The sequence below is a fragment of the Liolophura sinensis genome, chromosome 1 (genome assembly GCF_032854445.1).
Source record: "Liolophura sinensis isolate JHLJ2023 chromosome 1, CUHK_Ljap_v2, whole genome shotgun sequence".
In the NCBI taxonomy this organism is placed as follows: Eukaryota; Metazoa; Mollusca; class Polyplacophora; order Chitonida; family Chitonidae; genus Liolophura; species Liolophura sinensis.
The window spans coordinates 84,179,244-84,199,414 of NC_088295.1; the positions used below are offsets into that span (position 1 = coordinate 84,179,244).

Here is a 20,171-nt window from a genome sequence, read left to right on the forward strand (position 1 = left end):
ACTTTCTCTCCCGCAAAATTTACTTTCCTTCCTCCAAGGCTGAAGAGTTCCTTAACACAACCAAACTAATACAGCTCGGCAGAAAAGGGCCAACAAAGCGAAGCCGTCTGACATACATCATGCCCATAGACAAATAAATCGCTCACGGTGTTTTAGTCCCATGCATGGAAGCGTATTGCTGTTTGTAGTGACGGGTAATTTGATAAAACCATAAACATAGTCTGAGGTTAATTTGATACACCCAAGGGAAGCCACTGTGCAGTAAAAGCAAGGTCTAGGGCTATACTGTACTGTTCACTGGGTAGCCTTAACTCATCCAGGCAATTCAGACAATGAGCGATTAAGCTCCAAAAGTACATCAGTGTTGTCCGTGCCGTATGATGTTTGAAGTAGGGGGGGGGGGGCTATTCAAATGGCACTTAGTTGATGTTAAAACGATACCTTTCAACTAATGAATGTGCATGTAGTATTTTAGTTACTGGAGAAAAAAATATTGTGACTATTTCAGTGGTGCCTATTATTATTGATTAGGAGAGTGTGGCTTACTAACAGGATAAAATCTAATTTTACAGTCAGTGTTGATCTTAACTGTACTCCTGTATAAACCAGAATTCATATAGACCAGTGACTTCTATAATAATTAGGCCTATATGTAGAAATCAACATCACCGCATTTTTTTTTTTACTTAATTCTTTTTAAGCCAAGCTAAGGGGGCGTGTGCATTGTAATTTGCTGCTATTTAAACATTTACACGAAGACTTAAAATGTTATAAAACCCAAACTGAGGTAAATTAATAAGAGGCCGACTTTAACCGGTTACGTGTGAGCATTTTCCAGTTACTGTATCACACTGCCGTCGCTACTTGGATTTTACTCTCTTTGCTGTACGTCTATCACACTGTTGTCGCTACTTGGATTTTACTCTCTTTGCTGTCCGTCTATCACACTGTTGTCTCTACTTGGATTTTATTCTCTATGCTGTACGCTTATCATGCTGCCGTCGCTACTTAGATTTTACTCTCTATGCTGTAAGTCTTTATAATAATTAATAACAACATAGGAGAGAGGGCACGTGGTCAAATCAAGTTTTTTCCCCAAGCACACTTTATCGAAAGCTTTGATTTATATGCTATTGTCCAATATTGATAACCTTTTATATGGAATTTCAGATATTTTTTGAAACCGCCCTAATCAGCCCTGTGTATGCGTTTTGTATATTTAATGGAATATGTCATTTTCCTTTGTTACTGATTTCCGTGCCACAAGAGTTCCAAGTATTTTCTGATTTTGAATAAACTTTTGTGTGCAGTTTAATTTTTGTAATCTCAGACCATGTTTAAAAAACCAACAAGATCCGCACATAGATTTTGCATATGGGAATTCAACGATTTCCTTGATTCTGATTAGCCGCTGGCTTCTGTGCAACAATGGCTTGAAATGTTATCAACTTTTGATAAAATTTTGTGTGCAGAATGATTTTGTCTACCCTTAGATCAAATTTGATATCAGCTTGATCTATGCCTAATTTAGTTTTGCATATTTTGGCGTTGGATATCAGTTCTCTAAATTATCTTGTTTCGCTCTATCATTTTGTCAGGTACACCATGCGAGTACTTGCGGTATATGGCCCTTTAGACTTTCTCCATGTACAAACCCCGTACGTGGTTTGAGTCATTGCAAAGGAACAAAATCCACATTGTTTGAAGATCTGTAATCAAATAAAAACAGAGCAGATCACCTCTGTCTTATTGTCTGTATCTGAGATATACCTTTTATACTTGCCCTTGCTTTTTGTAATATGCTGTTCAAATGTGAAGGATCGCCCTGATCTACAGAAGTAATACTAATACTAATAACCAAGTTGGATCCATATTTTAAGCAAATAACTTGAAAACATTTATTTAAGTATATCACTGACACTTTGTCCATCATATATATCAAAGAATTTTCATATATTTGTTTCAAAAATATGTAAACCTTAAGAACTGAAGGTTAGGTCCTAATATTTTATCTTCATGAAGCAGATACGTTTCTATAAAAGAATTGCCTGGTTTCATGTAAATCTATAAGAATTTGGATGTGTACCGGTACGTCAGCATATATTTCAGTTAAGTATGAAACGCGCATGAACCTTCCCAGTGCTGAAAGGGTTAACTCCTCGGTCAGATGATAAGTTTGCTCTGTTTAGTACGTTTAAGGCATAAACTCTCCAGGGGAGCATAGCCCATAATCGATTTACTTTCTTCTATTTTCCGTAACGCATTAAAAAGGGTGTAGTCCACTTTGCTGTTTATATGCTCCTGTCGGCTCAAGTACTTAGTCTCTAACAAAAGCAGTACCTTTGAAAACGCACTCGGTGGAACCCTTCAAAGCATTATTAACTAATCTGACAACGCTCAGGATGATGAAGTCCGTATCTGTCAACACCATTCAAACCCCGAATGACACTTGTCAGCATGTGTCTATCACTCAGATTACACACTCGTCCAAGAGTCTTCAACGAGGTAGCTTCAATAGTTTGCTTGAATTCGTTGCATAGTTTGAACTGGTTCTCGCTTCTCTGAGTTTGTGTCGATTAGCAGTTATAGTGGGGTATACCAAATGTGCATTGTAGCAGTCCCCACCCCCACCCTCACCCTACTCCCCAACCTGCCAATTTGACATCCTCCAATACTATAATATAATACAATGCCCTGTAATATATAGATTGAACCTTTGACTATATGTGAACAAACAAGGTGTTTCTGTGTTGCTGTCGCCTGATCATGACAAGTGTGACAAGCACCCCTGCGTCACTGTCATTTCAGCCATGGACAGACAGGTGTGCCCCTGTTTCTCAATCAGTTCAGTCCTGGCCAGACAAGAGCGTCCCTGTGCCACTGTCAGCTCAGTCATGGATGGACAAATGTGATCCTTTGTCACTGTAAGCGCAGTCATATACACACAAGTGTGATCCTGTGTCACTGTTAGTTCAGTCCCGGCCAGACAAGTGTGTCCCTGTGTCACTGTCAGCCCAGTCATTGATGGACAAGTGTGATCCTGTGTCACTGTCAGTTCAGTCCTGGCCAGACAAGTGTGTCCCTGTGTCACTGTCAGCCCAGTCATTGATGGACAAGTGTGATCCTTTGTCACTGTAAGCCCAGTCATGTACACACAAGTGTGATCCTGTGTCACTGTCAGTTCAGTCCTGGCCAGACAAGTGTGTCCCTGTGTCACTGTCAGCCCAGTAATGGATGGACAAGTGTGATCCTGTGTCACTGTCAGTTCAGTCCTGGCCAGACAAGTGTGTCCCTGTGTCACTGTCAGCCCAGTCATTGATGGACAAGTGTGATCCTGTGTCACTGTCAGTTCAGTCCTGGCCAGACAAGTGTGTCCCTGTGTCACTGTCAGCCCAGTCATTGATGGACAAGTGTGATCCTGTGTCACTGTCAGTTCAGTCCTGGCCAGACAAGTGTGTCCCTGTGTCACTGTCAGCCCAGTAATGGATGGACAAGTGTGATCCTGTGTCACTGTCAGTTCAGTCCTGGCCAGACAAGTGTGTCCCTGTGTCACTGTCAGCCCAGTCATTGATGGACAAGTGTGATCCTGTGTCACTGTCAGTTCAGTCCTGGGCAGACAAGTGTGTCCCTGTGTCACTGTCAGCCCAGTCATTGATGGACAAGTGTGATCCTGTGTCACAGTCAGTTCAGTCCTGGCCAGACAAGTGTGTCCCTGTGTCACTGTCAGCCCAGTAATGGATGGACAAGTGTGATCCTGTGTCACTGTCAGTTCAGTCCTGGCCAGACAAGTGTGTCCCTGTGTCACTGTCAGCCCAGTAATGGATGGACAAGTGTGATCCTGTGTCACTGTCAGTTCAGTCCTGGCCAGACAAGTGTGTCCCTGTGCCACTGTCAGCTCAGTCATGGATGGACAAATGTGATCCTTTGTCACTGTAAGCGCAGTCATATACACACAAGTGTGATCCTGTGTCACTGTTAGTTCAGTCCCGGCCAGACAAGTGTGTCCCTGTGTCACTGTCAGCCCAGTCATTGATGGACAAGTGTGATCCTGTGTCACTGTCAGTTCAGTCCTGGCCAGACAAGTGTGTCCCTGTGTCACTGTCAGCCCAGTCATTGATGGACAAGTGTGATCCTTTGTCACTGTAAGCCCAGTCATGTACACACAAGTGTGATCCTGTGTCACTGTCAGTTCAGTCCTGGCCAGACAAGTGTGTCCCTGTGTCACTGTCAGCCCAGTAATGGATGGACAAGTGTGATCCTGTGTCACTGTCAGTTCAGTCCTGGCCAGACAAGTGTGTCCCTGTGTCACTGTCAGCCCAGTCATTGATGGACAAGTGTGATCCTGTGTCACTGTCAGTTCAGTCCTGGCCAGACAAGTGTGTCCCTGTGTCACTGTCAGCCCAGTCATTGATGGACAAGTGTGATCCTGTGTCACTGTCAGTTCAGTCCTGGCCAGACAAGTGTGTCCCTGTGTCACTGTCAGCCCAGTAATGGATGGACAAGTGTGATCCTGTGTCACTGTCAGTTCAGTCCTGGCCAGACAAGTGTGTCCCTGTGTCACTGTCAGCCCAGTCATTGATGGACAAGTGTGATCCTGTGTCACTGTCAGTTCAGTCCTGGCCAGACAAGTGTGTCCCTGTGTCACTGTCAGCCCAGTCATTGATGGACAAGTGTGATCCTGTGTCACAGTCAGTTCAGTCCTGGCCAGACAAGTGTGTCCCTGTGTCACTGTCAGCCCAGTCATTGATGGACAAGTGTGATCCTGTGTCACTGTCAGTTCAGTCCTGGCCAGACAAGTGTGTCCCTGTGTCACTGTCAGCCCAGTCATTGATGGACAAGTGTGATCCTGTGTCACTGTCAGTTCAGTCCTGGCCAGACAAGTGTGTCCCTGTGTCACTGTCAGCCCAGTAATGGATGGACAAGTGTGATCCTGTGTCACTGTCAGTTCAGTCCTGGCCAGACAAGTGTGTCCCTGTGTCACTGTCAGCCCAGTCATTGATGGACAAGTGTGATCCTGTGTCACTGTCAGTTCAGTCCTGGCCAGACAAGTGTGTCCCTGTGTCACTGTCAGCCCAGTCATTGATGGACAAGTGTGATCCTGTGTCACAGTCAGTTCAGTCCTGGCCAGACAAGTGTGTCCCTGTTTCACTGTCAGCCCAGTCATTGATGGACAAGTGTGATCCTGTGTCACTGTCAGTTCAGTCCTGGCCAGACAAGTGTGTCCCTGTTTCACTGTCAGCCCAGTAATGGATGAACAAGTGTGATCCTGTGTCACTGTCAGTTCGGTCATAGACAGACAAGGGTGCCCATGTGTTACTGTCAGCTCAATTATGGCCAGACAAGTGTACTCCTGTGTCACTGTCTGCTCAGTCTTGGCCAGACAAGTGTGTCCCTTTGTCACTGTCAGCTCAGTCATGGCCATTTGGCCGCTTTGTTACACCCTGTATATGCTGCTTGACGAAATTTGTGCCGTTTGCCATTTTGTGACTTACAAAGTTTATGGGGTGGTTTGTGTGGAGTGTTCACTGGACCTATTGCTTTAAGCTGGATACAGTAATTCGCCTGTAATTTCATAGAAGCTCTCACCAGCTACATCGCCCTTCTGCTTGAAGTGTAAATAGCTGGGAGGATTGATTTGTGATTTGATTTTGGTTTGATTGGTATTTAACACTGGATTTCTTGGAGAGAAATCACACAAGTTACATATGATTTACTGCTTATCACATAAAATTTCACATGATTTTTCACAAACTAGACATGCAGTAGAATTATCAGTTGGAAAAAAAGCCCATGAAATTGTAGCTGATATTTTTGTTTTTTTTTTCTTTGATACATTTTGTGTGAGTTGGATTCAAACGAGGTTCACTCATAAGTGATCTATACAGCAAAACTGACGTTCTATACCTCTTTGCCATAGTGCGCCCAATTAAGATTTTAAATGTGACAAGACAAGATTAGTCACATTTGGCGCTGACAAAACAAGAATTTGGACGGTGCTTCTACTCTTAGTTGAAATGAAGAGAATTCGAAAGTTGTTCTTTGAATGCTGCACTGAGCGTTGAGTTGTGTTGAGGTGAAAAGAAAAGAAAGGAAGGCAACAGGTCAGTGGAGCCAACAAAGTGCACGAACAGTAATGCTAGTCAAATGTAAATCAGTGATAAATGCATATTATAAAGAGGCAATAATAATGATAAAGTCACGCTATACTCAAGCTCTGTCTTCAGATCAGACCTACTCTTACACACTTTTGCTCAACGTACAGGCCCAAAGGTTTGGATTGAGGTTTGAAAGATACGAATAATAGTCTGTAGTTTAATTGACAGCGTATCTTCACAGCCATATAAATTTGTGGACATGAAAACATGTGTTTTGGAAAATATTTCTGTTTGAATATTATACATATTACATAATCACATTTTATCTAATTTCTTTTTTTTTTCTTTTTTTTTTACATAATTTTGCCTCCGCCACAGCAGAGAGCAAACATTAATTGCGACATAGCACGAGTGTGATTGTAGAGAAAATCAACCCATATGTAAATTTAGTCCACAGTTTTATTTGTTTTGCTACCTCATCTGATGGCTTTTTATCCAAAGTACATGCAGGCGATGGAGTCTATTGTTTCGTTCGTCCTTAAAGCTATTCCGGAAATCTCAGCCGACATGCGTATCCTCGATGACATCAGAGGCTTCCTGTTTATGAAAGCTTTCAATGCCACAGATATATGTAGTGTTTGTTTTTCCATCTTTAATTGTCCCCACGAGTTCAATATGCCTAACATTTACTTACAACGGATGAATTCAGTATAAAGTCTTGGAGGTTATTCACAGAGAGGTGGTGAATGGGGTTCTCTAATTGCGGGCCAATCTGAGTAAATGTTGGGACAATCAATGCCGCTGAGCTCTTCATTAGTGAATTGTCCATGATGTGCCCTCTTACAGAGGCCTAACTAGATTCTGAGGGCCCGCTGAATGCCTCTGATTTCTATAATGACAGCGGACCAGTGAAAAGACATCGCCGAGAATACTGATGAATACAAATCCATAGAAGGCGTCATTGGAGAAACTGTGTGACTAAGACTGGCGCTAAGAATATTGCCACCTGCTGTGTTGTACTCGCTCCGTGATTTTCCCTTTGTGTCCCTCATCTCGGATCGCTCTGCTCGGCTCGAAAGGGGCCTTTTACCGCTCTAATGATTTTCGGGATCGGTTAGGTTTCGTGTCGAATCCGATTAGGTAAAATGGCATATCATCTCACACGCCGTAGAATTACCGATTTAAATTCCGCTTATGGAAAATTCAAACACGTTATAGAGGTGTTTGTAAATACTGACAGCTTTTAGCTGTGAACAGTTGTGATATGGTTATAGAGTTAACTGATGTCAAGACAAACTTTGCGGCGTGCTCTGAAATCCGTGGAGTGAGTTTTCCCTCCAAAACATGCCAGGCACTCTGTTGAGTTTTACTCAATATTGAGCTGTAGCATACAGTTCAGTTATGGATACATACTATGAGAGACTTGCGTATCACCTGACAATAAGAAGTTTTTGGGACATATTTTCTTATATTTCATATTTTTTTATATTTCATTCTTTTGACAGGTATCTTGTATGCGTATAATGTTATCAAATAATAATATCAGCAATTTCCATTAAATGCTTATTACTGAACTTTTTCTCATTCTGGTAAACTGATATGTTAGTTTATGAAGATATACACGCTGGCGATGATTTGGGCCAATCGTGTAAGCAAAACGTGGACAAAAAAATCAAAATGTGCATTTTATTTCAAAATAACTTCTTATGACCTTTGGGTTTACGGATATTTCACATTCACAGAGGAATACTTGATCTATTACGGGTTCGAATCCCAACAAATTTTATTTTTTTGATAGTGTTGATAAAATAAAGGTGCATGTACTTCTGGAATCGGCGATTTTCCTGTGAAATTAAAACTGTTTGGCCATAGATCATACAGATCAAAAATTCTATTTTTTGAAGAAGAAGAAAGAGTGCTGTTTTGGCAAGGAAAAGAGTGGATCTAACGTGCCATTTGAGAGCAAAACATAATGTGCACGGAAGGAATCCAATTATCTGAGCGAGGTTAGAGAAGGATGAGAGAACACGGGAGTGTTGCTCCATTGATCAGAGTGGCGCGAACATCATTGGCCAGCTAATTCATTTTGCTGGTGACAATGGCAGGCGGAGGATAGATGGCTGGACAGTTATCTTAGAATATGCTCACTCTGCATGGAATTCGAAGTTTTAATAAATATGAAAATGTCTTAAAGCACTTACTTTTGTTTCAATATATGAGGAATTTAATAATATATAAATTGAAGCAATATATTGTAGCAAAATATAACAAAAATGATTCACCCTTGTAACGTTTCACTTTTTTTCGCTTTGGGCCTTTAGAAATGGTTGGAGTACTTCAATTACATGATTGTTTTTATGATCATAATGTTTTACGTAGACGTGCATAATAGTTGTTTCCTCTGTCATCAAATTCATAACTTTTGTTTGTGTTATTGTATAAATAGAACTAGCCTCTTCAGTTGGTGTTAATATGATATGATTCGATTGACAATTCAGACTATTAATGATAAGACATTTACAATACTACACTGATAATTAATTAATTACATGTGTTCATTAGGTGATAAGCAGATGATTAATGGAGCCCGATGAATCTAGATATGTCCAGAAACTGCGATCATAACGCGAGAAAAGCGAACACAAAGGCGAATTTCCCAGGGCAAAGGATGTTATCTTTGACGTGACATTAACCAAAGCGTGGATTTATGAAAGATGCAGGGATGATTTGCTGTTTTAGTGGTAAAGGCTTTCTAATTCAGCGGAAGGGACAGAGCTATGTTTCAAAGGATCCACGTTTAATGGATGATCTTTCTTGGTTCTAATTCAATTTATTGTGATAAGAAGGTCGAAATGTTTTTTAAATATATATATATATATAGGAAGATGTAAGAGAATTTCCTCAAGGGTACTGGTTCAGTAGTACAATGGCTAGCGTACGTGAACAAAAGGTATAATGGGAAATGGCCAAATGGCAAAAGTGTCCAAAGAATGGAGTATACAGAAATAAAACCTCATTTCTGGTGCTTAACGCTACTCTAACGATGCCCTGATTGAATCGAAGCGGCCATTGTGCCTGATGTAGTGTTCCTCTAGTTGAGTACAATTAGCCGGGTGGCGGAGCTTTGTCCAACTGGAGAGAGATGCAGCGATTTCTCAAGGCGAAGAAAGGAGCGGCGTCAATAAAAACGGCAGGTAGCCACTCACGTGATGTATATTCTACAAGGTAAATAAACAGCTAATGCTGATTATGAGGTAGATATCATCTGGAAATCAATTGTAGTGATCTCAGTAGTTTTTACAAAGGGATAAAGCAATTTTATAGATTTTGATTGTGGTGTGCGCATCGGTAGGCACCACTTAACGAAGATCTCGTCCAATTAATATCGATTACTCGGCTTTTAATGTATTCATCCGAATGGGAATGATGTCGTCTGCTTCTTTCATTTGCAAACTTCTAGATTGTTTACTAATTGTTTTAGCGCATACCAAGCTTCTACTTAAGAAGCCTAGCTGAAGAATCCTAGCACATTATTGCCTGACAGACGAAGTGCTTGGCACTTTATAGAGGGCGGGCTATTTCAACACACATTTTGCACAGGTACCTTCCTGCATCTGAAAGATTTTACTGATGGAGTCAGTTCATTCTGATGGCGGGTCAGATAAAAATGACAAACATTTGCCGGGATCTTCAAGTTATTCGGAAATGTTAAGAGATAGTATATCCGCAAAGTACAAAGATGAGATGGAGGCAGTCGGAAAAATCAGAAATGATAACACTCGCTCCAAGGCATCAAGTTCACACTCCTCAAGATCTGAAATTTCGTGCGGTAAGACGTGTAACAAAACTTCATATACAAGTCGGTCTGGTCGAGAAAGTGCCGATGTTTCCAGAGAGAACCAATTGGAAGCTGGACATTCCAGTCGGATTTTGTCAATTGATGACATCCTGAATACTTCAGACAAAAAAGTAACAAAAGAGAGAGCTGAACGGGATAAGAACCGCAAGCAGACCCCGTCATCCTTACTTCTGGAACGTCACAGCCCGTACACTTTACATGCAGGCAGACAAAGTACGAGCCCGTCCGTCAGCTCAACCAGGGCAGATTCACCCATCGCTATCTCACATTTCGGTGGGGATGCCTGCAGATTTTTGTTTCAAAGGCCATCTCTTCGCCTCACTGACCTAGGACTGGCCTCTTCGGCTGTTCTTTATCCATCACTTCTCAAGTCACCACCAGCTTATGGATTCAGTGGTAAGTTATACCACTTTTACCACGAATTGCGCCTAATATGCTTATTGGTAGGAGGGGAGGGGGTCTCCGTGGTACAGTTCGTTAGCGCGCAATGACTCAGGATGCGGTTGCTGTGATTCAAGTCCAGCTGATGTTGACTTCGTCTCCGTCGGTACGTCTGCAGCAACCTGCGGATGTCGTGGGTTTCCCCCGGGCTCTGCCCGATTTCCTCCCACCATAATGCTGGCCGCCGTCGTATAAGTGAAATATTCTTGAGTACGGCGTAAAACACCAATCAAATAAATAAATAAATAAATAAATAAATAATGTATGAACTGTCAGATGAAATATACATTAATTGAAAGGCAAGACTATTTTATTTAAGTTTTCGACAATTTGTTGTGGAATAAATGAATTGCCAATAATGTATTATGCATATGGGTCATGCACATCAATGTAATTTTTACTACGGTTTTTGCTTCACATTATTTTTGCATAAAATTACGATTTAACAAAATGGTTCTAAAAGTATGTTAGGAAACATTCTCTTTCGAAAACAATTATGTTCATAAAACTATTGGAAAATGTTAGTAAACATTGTTTGTAACGAGGTTATAGACATAGAACGGAAACTTCAAAAGTAAAAAGTCTTTTGGCAGTAAATTTATTTGGCTATTGTACTTATCCTATTATAATGTAAATAACAGCTTATTTGACGACCATACGTTGTCAAGTCATTTTATATCGTCTTCATTTGAGGATGTTGCCAGATCTTGCAATAGTCTGTAGATAAGAGCTAAACATTCGTAACACATCTCTTCACAAAATGTATATGTATTTCCTCCTTAGAATAAGTATCTTTTTAAGACGATACAACTCCTAGGCGGCCCTGGGCGAGATATTTTCGATTTCTTAAAAAAAAAAAAAAATTTCTATATATACCATAAATCTTATTTCTATAAATATAAGAACATTGTAGTAAAATTATCTGAAAGTTATTCATCAGCAATTTTGGAATTCAAAATTTGTATGACCCTTGAAGGATCTAATTTCCAAATAATAATTACAGCAAAGAGTCTCTTGATCAAGAAGGATAATTATTAACTGAACTGGTTTTAATTAACCCTAGAATTGATAAACCATAGTCATACGGTCTACAAGCTCTACGCATCGGATTGTAACTGTGAAGTCGTTTAATATTTAGTTCTAGTGAACGACAAAGTTTACTTATTTAAAATCCGTTAAAAATGTTCCAGAGTGTTTACCTTACATTTATATGGCACATTAGCTTTTTTCACACAGTGCACTCTCTTTCAAATATTAACACTAGAGCTTTATTTGTTTCGAAACTTTCTTTACTTGTACCATTTACCAGATTGCTGACACAAATTTTGGTTATACTCATATGTAAACAATGCATTTTGGGTACGCAATATTTTTCTTAAAATATGCTTATTTATGACGCTTTTAGCGCTACATCTTACATGCTTGTGGAATTCAAAAACACCCATGCATCAGAATTCAGAATTCAGAATTCGTCTATAGCCAAATCCATTCCAGATCACATGCATGATTACTCCTGTATACTTTGGTGTGTTCTCTGTATACGGCTAGCATAATTGTATATTCAATAAGTCTTGACAAAAATCCCATTCACTATTCAAGTTTCACCTGGACAATTTTATTTTTTTCCAATTTTTGTAAAACAAACATTCCCGTTAATTGTTCCGCAACATCTTGCATAGCTCTGGATCTGACGTTCTGGTTCCTGGTTCATAGTTCTAGACATACAGCAAATGCAAAATCCCCAGAACACTGACTTGTGACTGTCAGTAACTGAACTCACGATTCTTTTATAATGATTCATTTGTCTCAGTTTACAGTTTTGTTAGCTATTTGTATATAATCTTCGCTTGCGCAAGCCAATTTTACATATCCATCATACGTATAATTTTAATCATCTTTTATTGAATTCCTTAAGGACAGTGCTGCAATAACCAATGCTTCCATAGGACATATCACCATAAAATATGTTTTTTTTGTTGTAAAAACAGAGTTCTTTTTTCAGCATGTCAAGTATAGTCTTTACATATTCTGCTCCCTGCATGTCAAACACTGCTGGATTTCTGACGCGGGTCTTTGACAGAATTTATTTGGAATCATTATTCATTTAATGATACTCTCCTTTGCAAAATCTAATTGAGCGTTTACAATTCACCTAAACTGTTTACAGAGTTAATGACAGATTTTTTTATTTTCTGTATTAAATAATACAGAAAATTGACACCCCTGCCTACTGACTCCTCCAGTTCAAACCCATTGGACACATAACCGACATTTGTTTGACCACTTTGTAAATTTGCTGGAAACCTCAATCCATTTCACCTCCAACTGTGGAAATCATCTATATTTATAGAAACCTTGTCTTTGTTTAACTATGCATGTAACTGTGTTTCGTTATCTCTTTTTTTCTTTTGTAACAGACTTTTTAAATGGTAATTAAAGATATTTTACTTTTGAATTTAATCTTTCATGTTACACAGAAAGAGTTTATGAAACTTTAAATTTTGACAGTATATTATTTCTTCTAAATTTTGGTCATATTTACATTATGGTTTACTTTCTTGACAGTGTTTGTTCTTATTGTTAGGCTCTAGTGCTTAGCCATAATTGTTGACATAAGGGATTGTTATTGGTTGTCAAAAGATCATAATGAGTTCCACCTTACTGCACACAGCCTCTTGTTTGCTTTAATTGTTTATCTTTAGAAATTGTTCAGAGGATTTCAGCGGAGGTCATCTCTGAGAGACCACGGTTCATATGCAGTGCTGTCTTTTAACACGTTTGTACGCGACAGAAACCTTGTGTCTCTGGAGTAAAATTTCTCGGGTAATTCTCCAACTTCGACATACTGAATGATTTCTGTTTGGTTCCTTTCACTTTCATTATTTCTGTTCTAGCTATAATGTTATTTGGTGAACCACTGTTGTCATTATCCTCGGTCTTAAATCACTGATTTAATTGCTTGTGACATCATAAGTGAGTAAAACACTATGTTTGACTTCCAGCTCTGCGACCACCTATCCGGCGACAGAGACGAGCCAACGTGGACCGGAAGCCACGACAGGCCTACTCCACCAAGCAACTGGAGAAACTGGAATCAGAATTCAAGGTAACGATTCGTCTCTCCAAATCTGGTCCAATTTGAAATCTTCAGTGAATAACAAGACGTGAAGAAAATGAAGATGAAGACTCATTTTTTAGCATCTTCAAATGCTGATCAGTACATTTCATCAACTTACCAATCTCCTTGCGTGCGATTAAGAGTGTATGAAACGAAAAATACTTGGTAGTGAGAAAGAGATTTATCTATTTATTTATTTGATTGGTGTTTTACTACGCTGCACTCAGGAATACTTCACTCATAGCACGGCGACCAGCGTTATGGTGGGGGAAACCCACGACCATCCGCAGGTTGGTGCCAGACCTTCCCACCGACGACCGTGTGAGAAAAACCGTTATGCTGCCAAACTATTGAAGGTATGTTGCTACCGTATGAAAAGACAAGTACACCTAAACATGAGAAATACGGTAGCTCTGTTAAAGCACTCAGGGAATGCTACAATATTGATTAACTTACCAAACGACAAATATAGGTCTAAATGTGAGAAAGAGAACTGTGGTGTTCAATTACGGGCGACATATTACAGGTACTATTTTCTTTACCGTACCGAAGGAAAAGTATTGCTACCTAAATGTGAGTAGAGTTGTTGTGTCGATTACGGATAACTTGTCGCTGTTTTGTTTACAGAACGACAAGTATTTGAGCGTGAGTAAGAGAGTTGAGCTATCCACGGCTTTGAACCTTACAGAAACACAGATAAAAACTTGGTTCCAGAACAGAAGGTGAGATATCCAATCTGCTCCAAATATTGCAAACTTTATAAAATTAAGTGTGTATGTTTATTTTTTGTTATCTCAGATCAAGGTCGAAAACTAACCATTTGCTACTGGGACATTTGTACGTTACACAATTCCCTTGATTCTAACTAGTTATTGTTTTCCGTGCGTGCGATATTTTCCGTGATATTTTAAGTGCAGGTTCACTTTGTGACACTTAGGTTGCGAGACAATTGTCATGTGGCTGGATTTAAGGATGATCACAGGATTTATGGCCTGAATTGAGGGTGTATTTAACCTAGTTAGCGTCAGCTTGTGTAATCTTCATGTGTGTAAAATGTTGATAGTTCTTGATTTTTGTGTGCGCGCTCAGATGAGGACGATTTTGTGTAGGCAATCATAAGCTGATGGGTACTACAAATTTTAAGTGTACAGCGTGATATTGCACAATTTGCTAGTTAGGACTTTTTAAAAATATATGCTAATATTTTACGACTGACCTGTTTTAGAACAAAGTGGAAAAAGCAGATGACGGCAAAAATGAAGTTTGTCCAGCGTCCGAGTTACCTGCCCTTCTACGGTCTGGGCGCTATGGCGGTTCCGTCGTCAAACAGTTTATACTTGGACGCCGCCATGATGGCACATGCGCAAGGGAATCCGTTCACCCAGAGCCAATCATTCGCTTTTCTACCATAATTCTGCGTTGAATTCTACAGACAAGAATGGCGACCTGAACACTTCAAACTTGTAGTATACTTCAAACCTTTGTATATAGCCGAATAGTGCTAAGTATTGATTCTGAAACACGAAGTGATTTTAGACGATCCAAGATTTTCAGCAACTGCGAATTATTTAGGGAGAGAAGTTCATATATAGTGGAACCCATGTCAACTTGAGCTGGAGTTTAGTTTTTATCCGTGTATATTGATTACGGTATCACATAACACTTTTGTCTCTGTCTATGTCATAATTTAGGTGGTAGCATGTTCAACTAACCGCAATGTCTGTGCTTTGTCGCGGACCTACCTCCAATTATTTGATTTATTTGATTGATGTATAACACTATACTGAGAATTTTTCACCTATATGACCCTTCTTCTTGTACCTGGCGAACCTCCTGGCTTAAAGCCACAGCGACAGTGGGATTTAAACATATGCTCTCACTGGCCACGAATCTGACACTGCCACCGAGCAAGCGTGTTAAAGAAGAATCAACAAATAATATAACCTTAGATATTTTGGGAGAGGGGTGAAAACAGTTACAGCTTCTGGGTTACAGAAATAGCTTACGGCGCTTTCGAATTTCTCAATTTGCGTGATTTTACTTATTTTTAACTGTACTATATAGGTTATGCAACGTCACAGAATATATGCCTTTTAAGCCTCAGGTGTGATACTTTAGCCATGAATATGTACATTTAGCCCAGTGTTGTCTTTCCTTTCAATCGTCTGAGCTAAGACGAGTGGTTACATTGCCTGTTCCTAAAGACGAATGTCCGTTAGACTAACTCGCGCTAGAAGCCGGTGTCAGCAAGTAGGCTACTAACGTGATAACACAGTTAATGTTAAAGCGTTAGTTATTCTTAGCTGACAGGGAACTTTGACCCTGAACGCCTCATCGTGTACGGATGGTTGGTTCCCATCTGACTAATGCTTTCTTTACTTTCAGTAATCTGACAAAAGATTTGATCGTTTACGCACGAGTGGAATTATTTGTTGCTTGATTTTTTTCTCTGCTTTTAATACAGCCGAAGACTGCTCTTTAGAATCTGTTGTTAGAAAACGAACTATATCAACCTAAGGAAAGTTTAAATGGAATAATGTTTTTTGTGTTTAGAAGAATTTCACGATTTTCTAGAGCGGAAAATAAGAAAAACTGGGCATACTACCTACCTGGATGAAAGGTATAAGTAGGATGAACTAGCTTCTAATTGGTTCTTACTCCGTACTCAGAAGAAGTTTACGTGTAGATGTTCGGATCCCGTCCGGGCCATACGTGAAGAGAAGGGGGAATTCCCTCCACATCTCATCATGGTTTCAGGTATAAATATATAAGGTAAATAATAAACTGATTTTTCCGGTTGTTGATCTTCTACTGCAGGTCGTCTTATGTCATATGAGTCCTGGAAAATCATGAATAAGGCTCAACGCATTTGTTATTTACTGGTATGATTTTGTTTGTTAAAACTAAATCAGAACTACTTTAGTATTTTATTTTAAAGAACTATGTATACAAATCTTCTTAATAAGCATACTTTCTCACCTAAAATAGTTCAGGTTAATCCTAACATACATAGGCTCGTATACTGACATCATGGCAACATTGGTCACATTTGTATCCCCACCATGGATACGAATCGTTATTATATAAAGATTCATAACTATATTCATCATTCGGTATGATCGACGATAAGATGGAACGGCATACTTTTTTTCACAATAAAAATGATGATTACTTGACCACATATACAGCTGGATACAGATGGTTAATCAAACATTTCACACATACACAAACCTTGTGTTTGGTGAGTGAGTGAGTGAGTACTTGGTGTTTAACGTCGTACTCAACAATTTTTCAGTCATATGACGACGAAGGAATCATTAGGGTGCATGTACCCTCCTTAATGTGTAAGGTGTAATGTGCCTCCTTGTTGCAGGATGGATTTCCACCACTCTTTTTTTAGTGCTGCTTCACTGAGACGACTTACCGAAGGCAAGTAAGCCGCCCCGCCCGAGCCATTATACTGATACGGGTCAACCGGGTATCCCCTTCATGTTGAACGCCAAGCAAGGAAGTCTTGTGTTTGGTAGGCATGAGCCTAGTTGTGCATGTGGTGAGAAGTGACATGAGACTAACTTTGTGGTGAGCCTGGTGTCATGAGCCTAGTTGTGCATGTGATGGGTAGTGTCATGAGCCCAGATATGTTGTGGGTCATGTGTCCTGAGCCCAGTTGTGCATGTGGTGAGTAGTGTCATGAGCCCAGTTATGTGGTGAGCCTGGTGTCATGAGCCTAGTTGTGCATGTGATGGGTAGTGTCATGCGCCCAGATATGTGGTGAGTCATGTGTCCTGAGCCCAGTTGTGCATGTGGTGAGTAGTGTCATGAGTATTGTTGTGCATGTGGTGAGTTCAGTGACATGAGATTAATTGTGTGGTGAGTCTGGTACCATGAGCCTTGTTGTGCATGTGATGAGCTTGGTGTCATGAACCTTGTTGTGCAGGTGGTGTGTCTGGTGTTATGAACCTAGTTGTGCAGGTGGTGAGTCTGGTGTCATAAGCCTAGTTGTGCATGTAGGGAGTCTCATGTCATGAGCCCAGTTGTGTGCTGAGTCTGGTGTCAAGAGCATAGCTGTATGGTGAATCTGGCTCTAATTTCATGAAGCGTATTAGCTAAGTAAACACTCAGTTACCATGCCAACGTACGTAGATATGTACATATAAAGTTCACTCAGCTAAGGACTATTTTAACACTAAGTACATTTGCAGTTGTATGGTGAGTGTGGCTACATGAGCCTAGTTCTGTTTGTCACTGACAGTAATAACGTTGTCATTTCGTGATTGTTTCTGGATTACAAAAGTTGAGAAGTGAGTCTAGCTTCGCTACCATACACAGCGCGAATTTGCTGAGCCCCAAAGGGTCCGTATACGAACACCTCGTCACTCTTATACCTGAGCTGGTACAGAGCGTCCAGGCAGCCCATGGTCATGGCAGGCCCGCCACACAGCACTACCTTTCTCAATACACCGTTAGTATTGGGAAGGTGGGTAGACAGGAAGCGGGGTCCGATTTCTCCTTCCGGTCCTTCCCACTCACCGTCAGGGTCCTGAAGGGTGCAGATGACGCGAATCCTCGTGTCCGACTTGTACCTATCCAATTCCTGTTTAAAGAAGAGCGTCTCGCGATCCTTGGCCTGGTACAACAGGGTCACGTTTGTCTTGTCGTTCTGATCGTTGTGTAACGCCCGAATGACCTGGATGGCAGGGGTGACGCCCGTCCCCCCGCAGATAAAGATCAGGTGGGCCAGCTTGTTAGGGCGGTACTCAAGCCCACCACACGGACCTCGGAACTCTACTGGCTGGCCTGAAACAAGAGATTTCATGTTTTACTTTCACTCCGCAGTAGAGAAATTTTTCGTGTTGGTATTTATATCGAATATTGTTACTCGTGACAAGAGTTTTATACCTTACGTTGCAACAATGTTGGTCGTCAGGTCAATATGAGTAAAGAAAACTAAATATAGCACATGCATTCATCAAGTATTGTTGGGGGCGAATTAGGAAATGGTTTTGCATCGATAAAACCGAAGCATTGTCGAATGTGACATAAAATCTTGGTCCAGTGATGATAGTCGTTTTACGGCATACTCAAGAATATTTATCTTATACGACGGGTGCCAGGATTCTGGTAGGAGGAAACCGGAATCTTAGGGGGTATAAAACTAGAGCAGATTAGAAGACTTATTTCAAGAAAACATATGTTACCTGTTTTTAGTGACCTAAGGTATTGTGCCAGAAGACCTTGGTTCTCGTATCTCACAACTAGTTCCATTTGACCGTACTGTGTAGGCCTCGAGGCGGGCGACATATAGCGACCAAACTTCTTCCCCTTGTCTGGAACCAAGATCTCGATGTACTGACCAGGCAGCGTTCCCAGATGACTTGTCTTGGAAGGCAACTCGAACGTCAGCTTGGCTACTTTTTTGTCGGACGTCAATGGAGTTACGCTGCTCAGTTTAAACGCTGAGCTTTGTCCGTGCTTCAGCGCTGATGGGTGATCGGAAGACGATGTCGCCTCAGTGGCTTGGGCAGAGTTAAACGGATGGTCGAAGAAAATGTCCGCCTTCTCTTTGGCATTGTTGTTTTTGTCGGCATCTGCTTGTTCAACCTGGTAGAGTAATTTCTTGGCTAGTTCCCTCTTTTGCTCATTCGTTAGTTTCTTCAGCTCACTGTTCAAGTTTCTCTCATCAGGTTTTTGTGCCCTTTAAATAAAAGTAAAAACGCTATCTTTAGAGATTTGGTTGGTTTAAATCTCGGATTAATATAATACTAGTTTTAAAGGTTAATTCTTGACAATCTATGTAATTCTGTTCAAGATAAACGATATAGCTACGTATCCATTCACCCGTGAGAATTACGTTTAGCATGACAAATACTATATCAGTTGGTTTGAGGCTATTTACTGATGGAAACTCTTTCCTCCATTCATAAAACGGGACAGATGGCCTATAAGTTAAAAACTGGTGAGTACAGCATTCAACACCGAGTAATCATTCAGAAAATCATTGCCGACTATCGTGCTGTTTCTTTTACATACCAAAGATCTACGTTGGTCATGCCTAGAAGAGCAGTTTTGCCAACCAACTGTCGCAACACCTCATTGGATGGCCCCATGACCCAGCCGGCTTTGCTGTCCCGAAGAAGCCTCTCCAAGCCTATCAAACATAAACACCAGCGCTTAGAATTTACTTTATATCAAGCATGAAATATGTGCACATTAACAACAATTCCTTTACGTGTATTGCTTGTCATTTTAGCTCTGGGGTATTAAATCATTGAAAAAAGCTGTCTGATTTATGTAGACCTAAAATATGTAGGCCATAAACGTGTATTACCTAGGTCTGTCTTGTAACCTGTCCCTCCACAGGCGTGTAGCATAGTATCTGTGACATTGTTGACATTCTTGGCCGCTTCGAACTTGAGCTGCCACAACCAGTGACCGAGGGTAGATCTACACAAGACGGTATCAGGTTAATTATTACGCATTGAGTATTTAAAAGTAACTGAAGTCAGACAATCATGAAAACAAAGTCTCAAAAGCAACCACACCGAGGCTTAAGGTTTTCAAATGGGTCAAAGATCGGGAATCACGTGTCTCTCCATGTGGTCTGCATCAACCAATAAATTTCATTTCATTTTCGAGGCATAATAATTAGTATTATAAA

The 20,171-nt window shown here is 40.5% G+C and overlaps 1 protein-coding gene across 1 annotated transcript; it reads left to right on the plus strand.

Annotated features, from left to right (window-relative positions):
• The first annotated feature begins 9,800 nt into the window (after positions 1 to 9,800).
• Positions 9,801 to 14,925, plus strand: LOC135464844 (homeobox protein vab-15-like). Its single transcript, XM_064742415.1, has 4 exons — positions 9,801 to 10,350; positions 13,398 to 13,501; positions 14,141 to 14,235; positions 14,739 to 14,925. Exons 1-4 carry the CDS (start codon positions 9,801 to 9,803, stop codon positions 14,923 to 14,925), a joined length of 936 nt encoding a protein of 311 aa, XP_064598485.1.
• Positions 14,926 to 20,171: the final 5,246 nt, after the last annotated feature.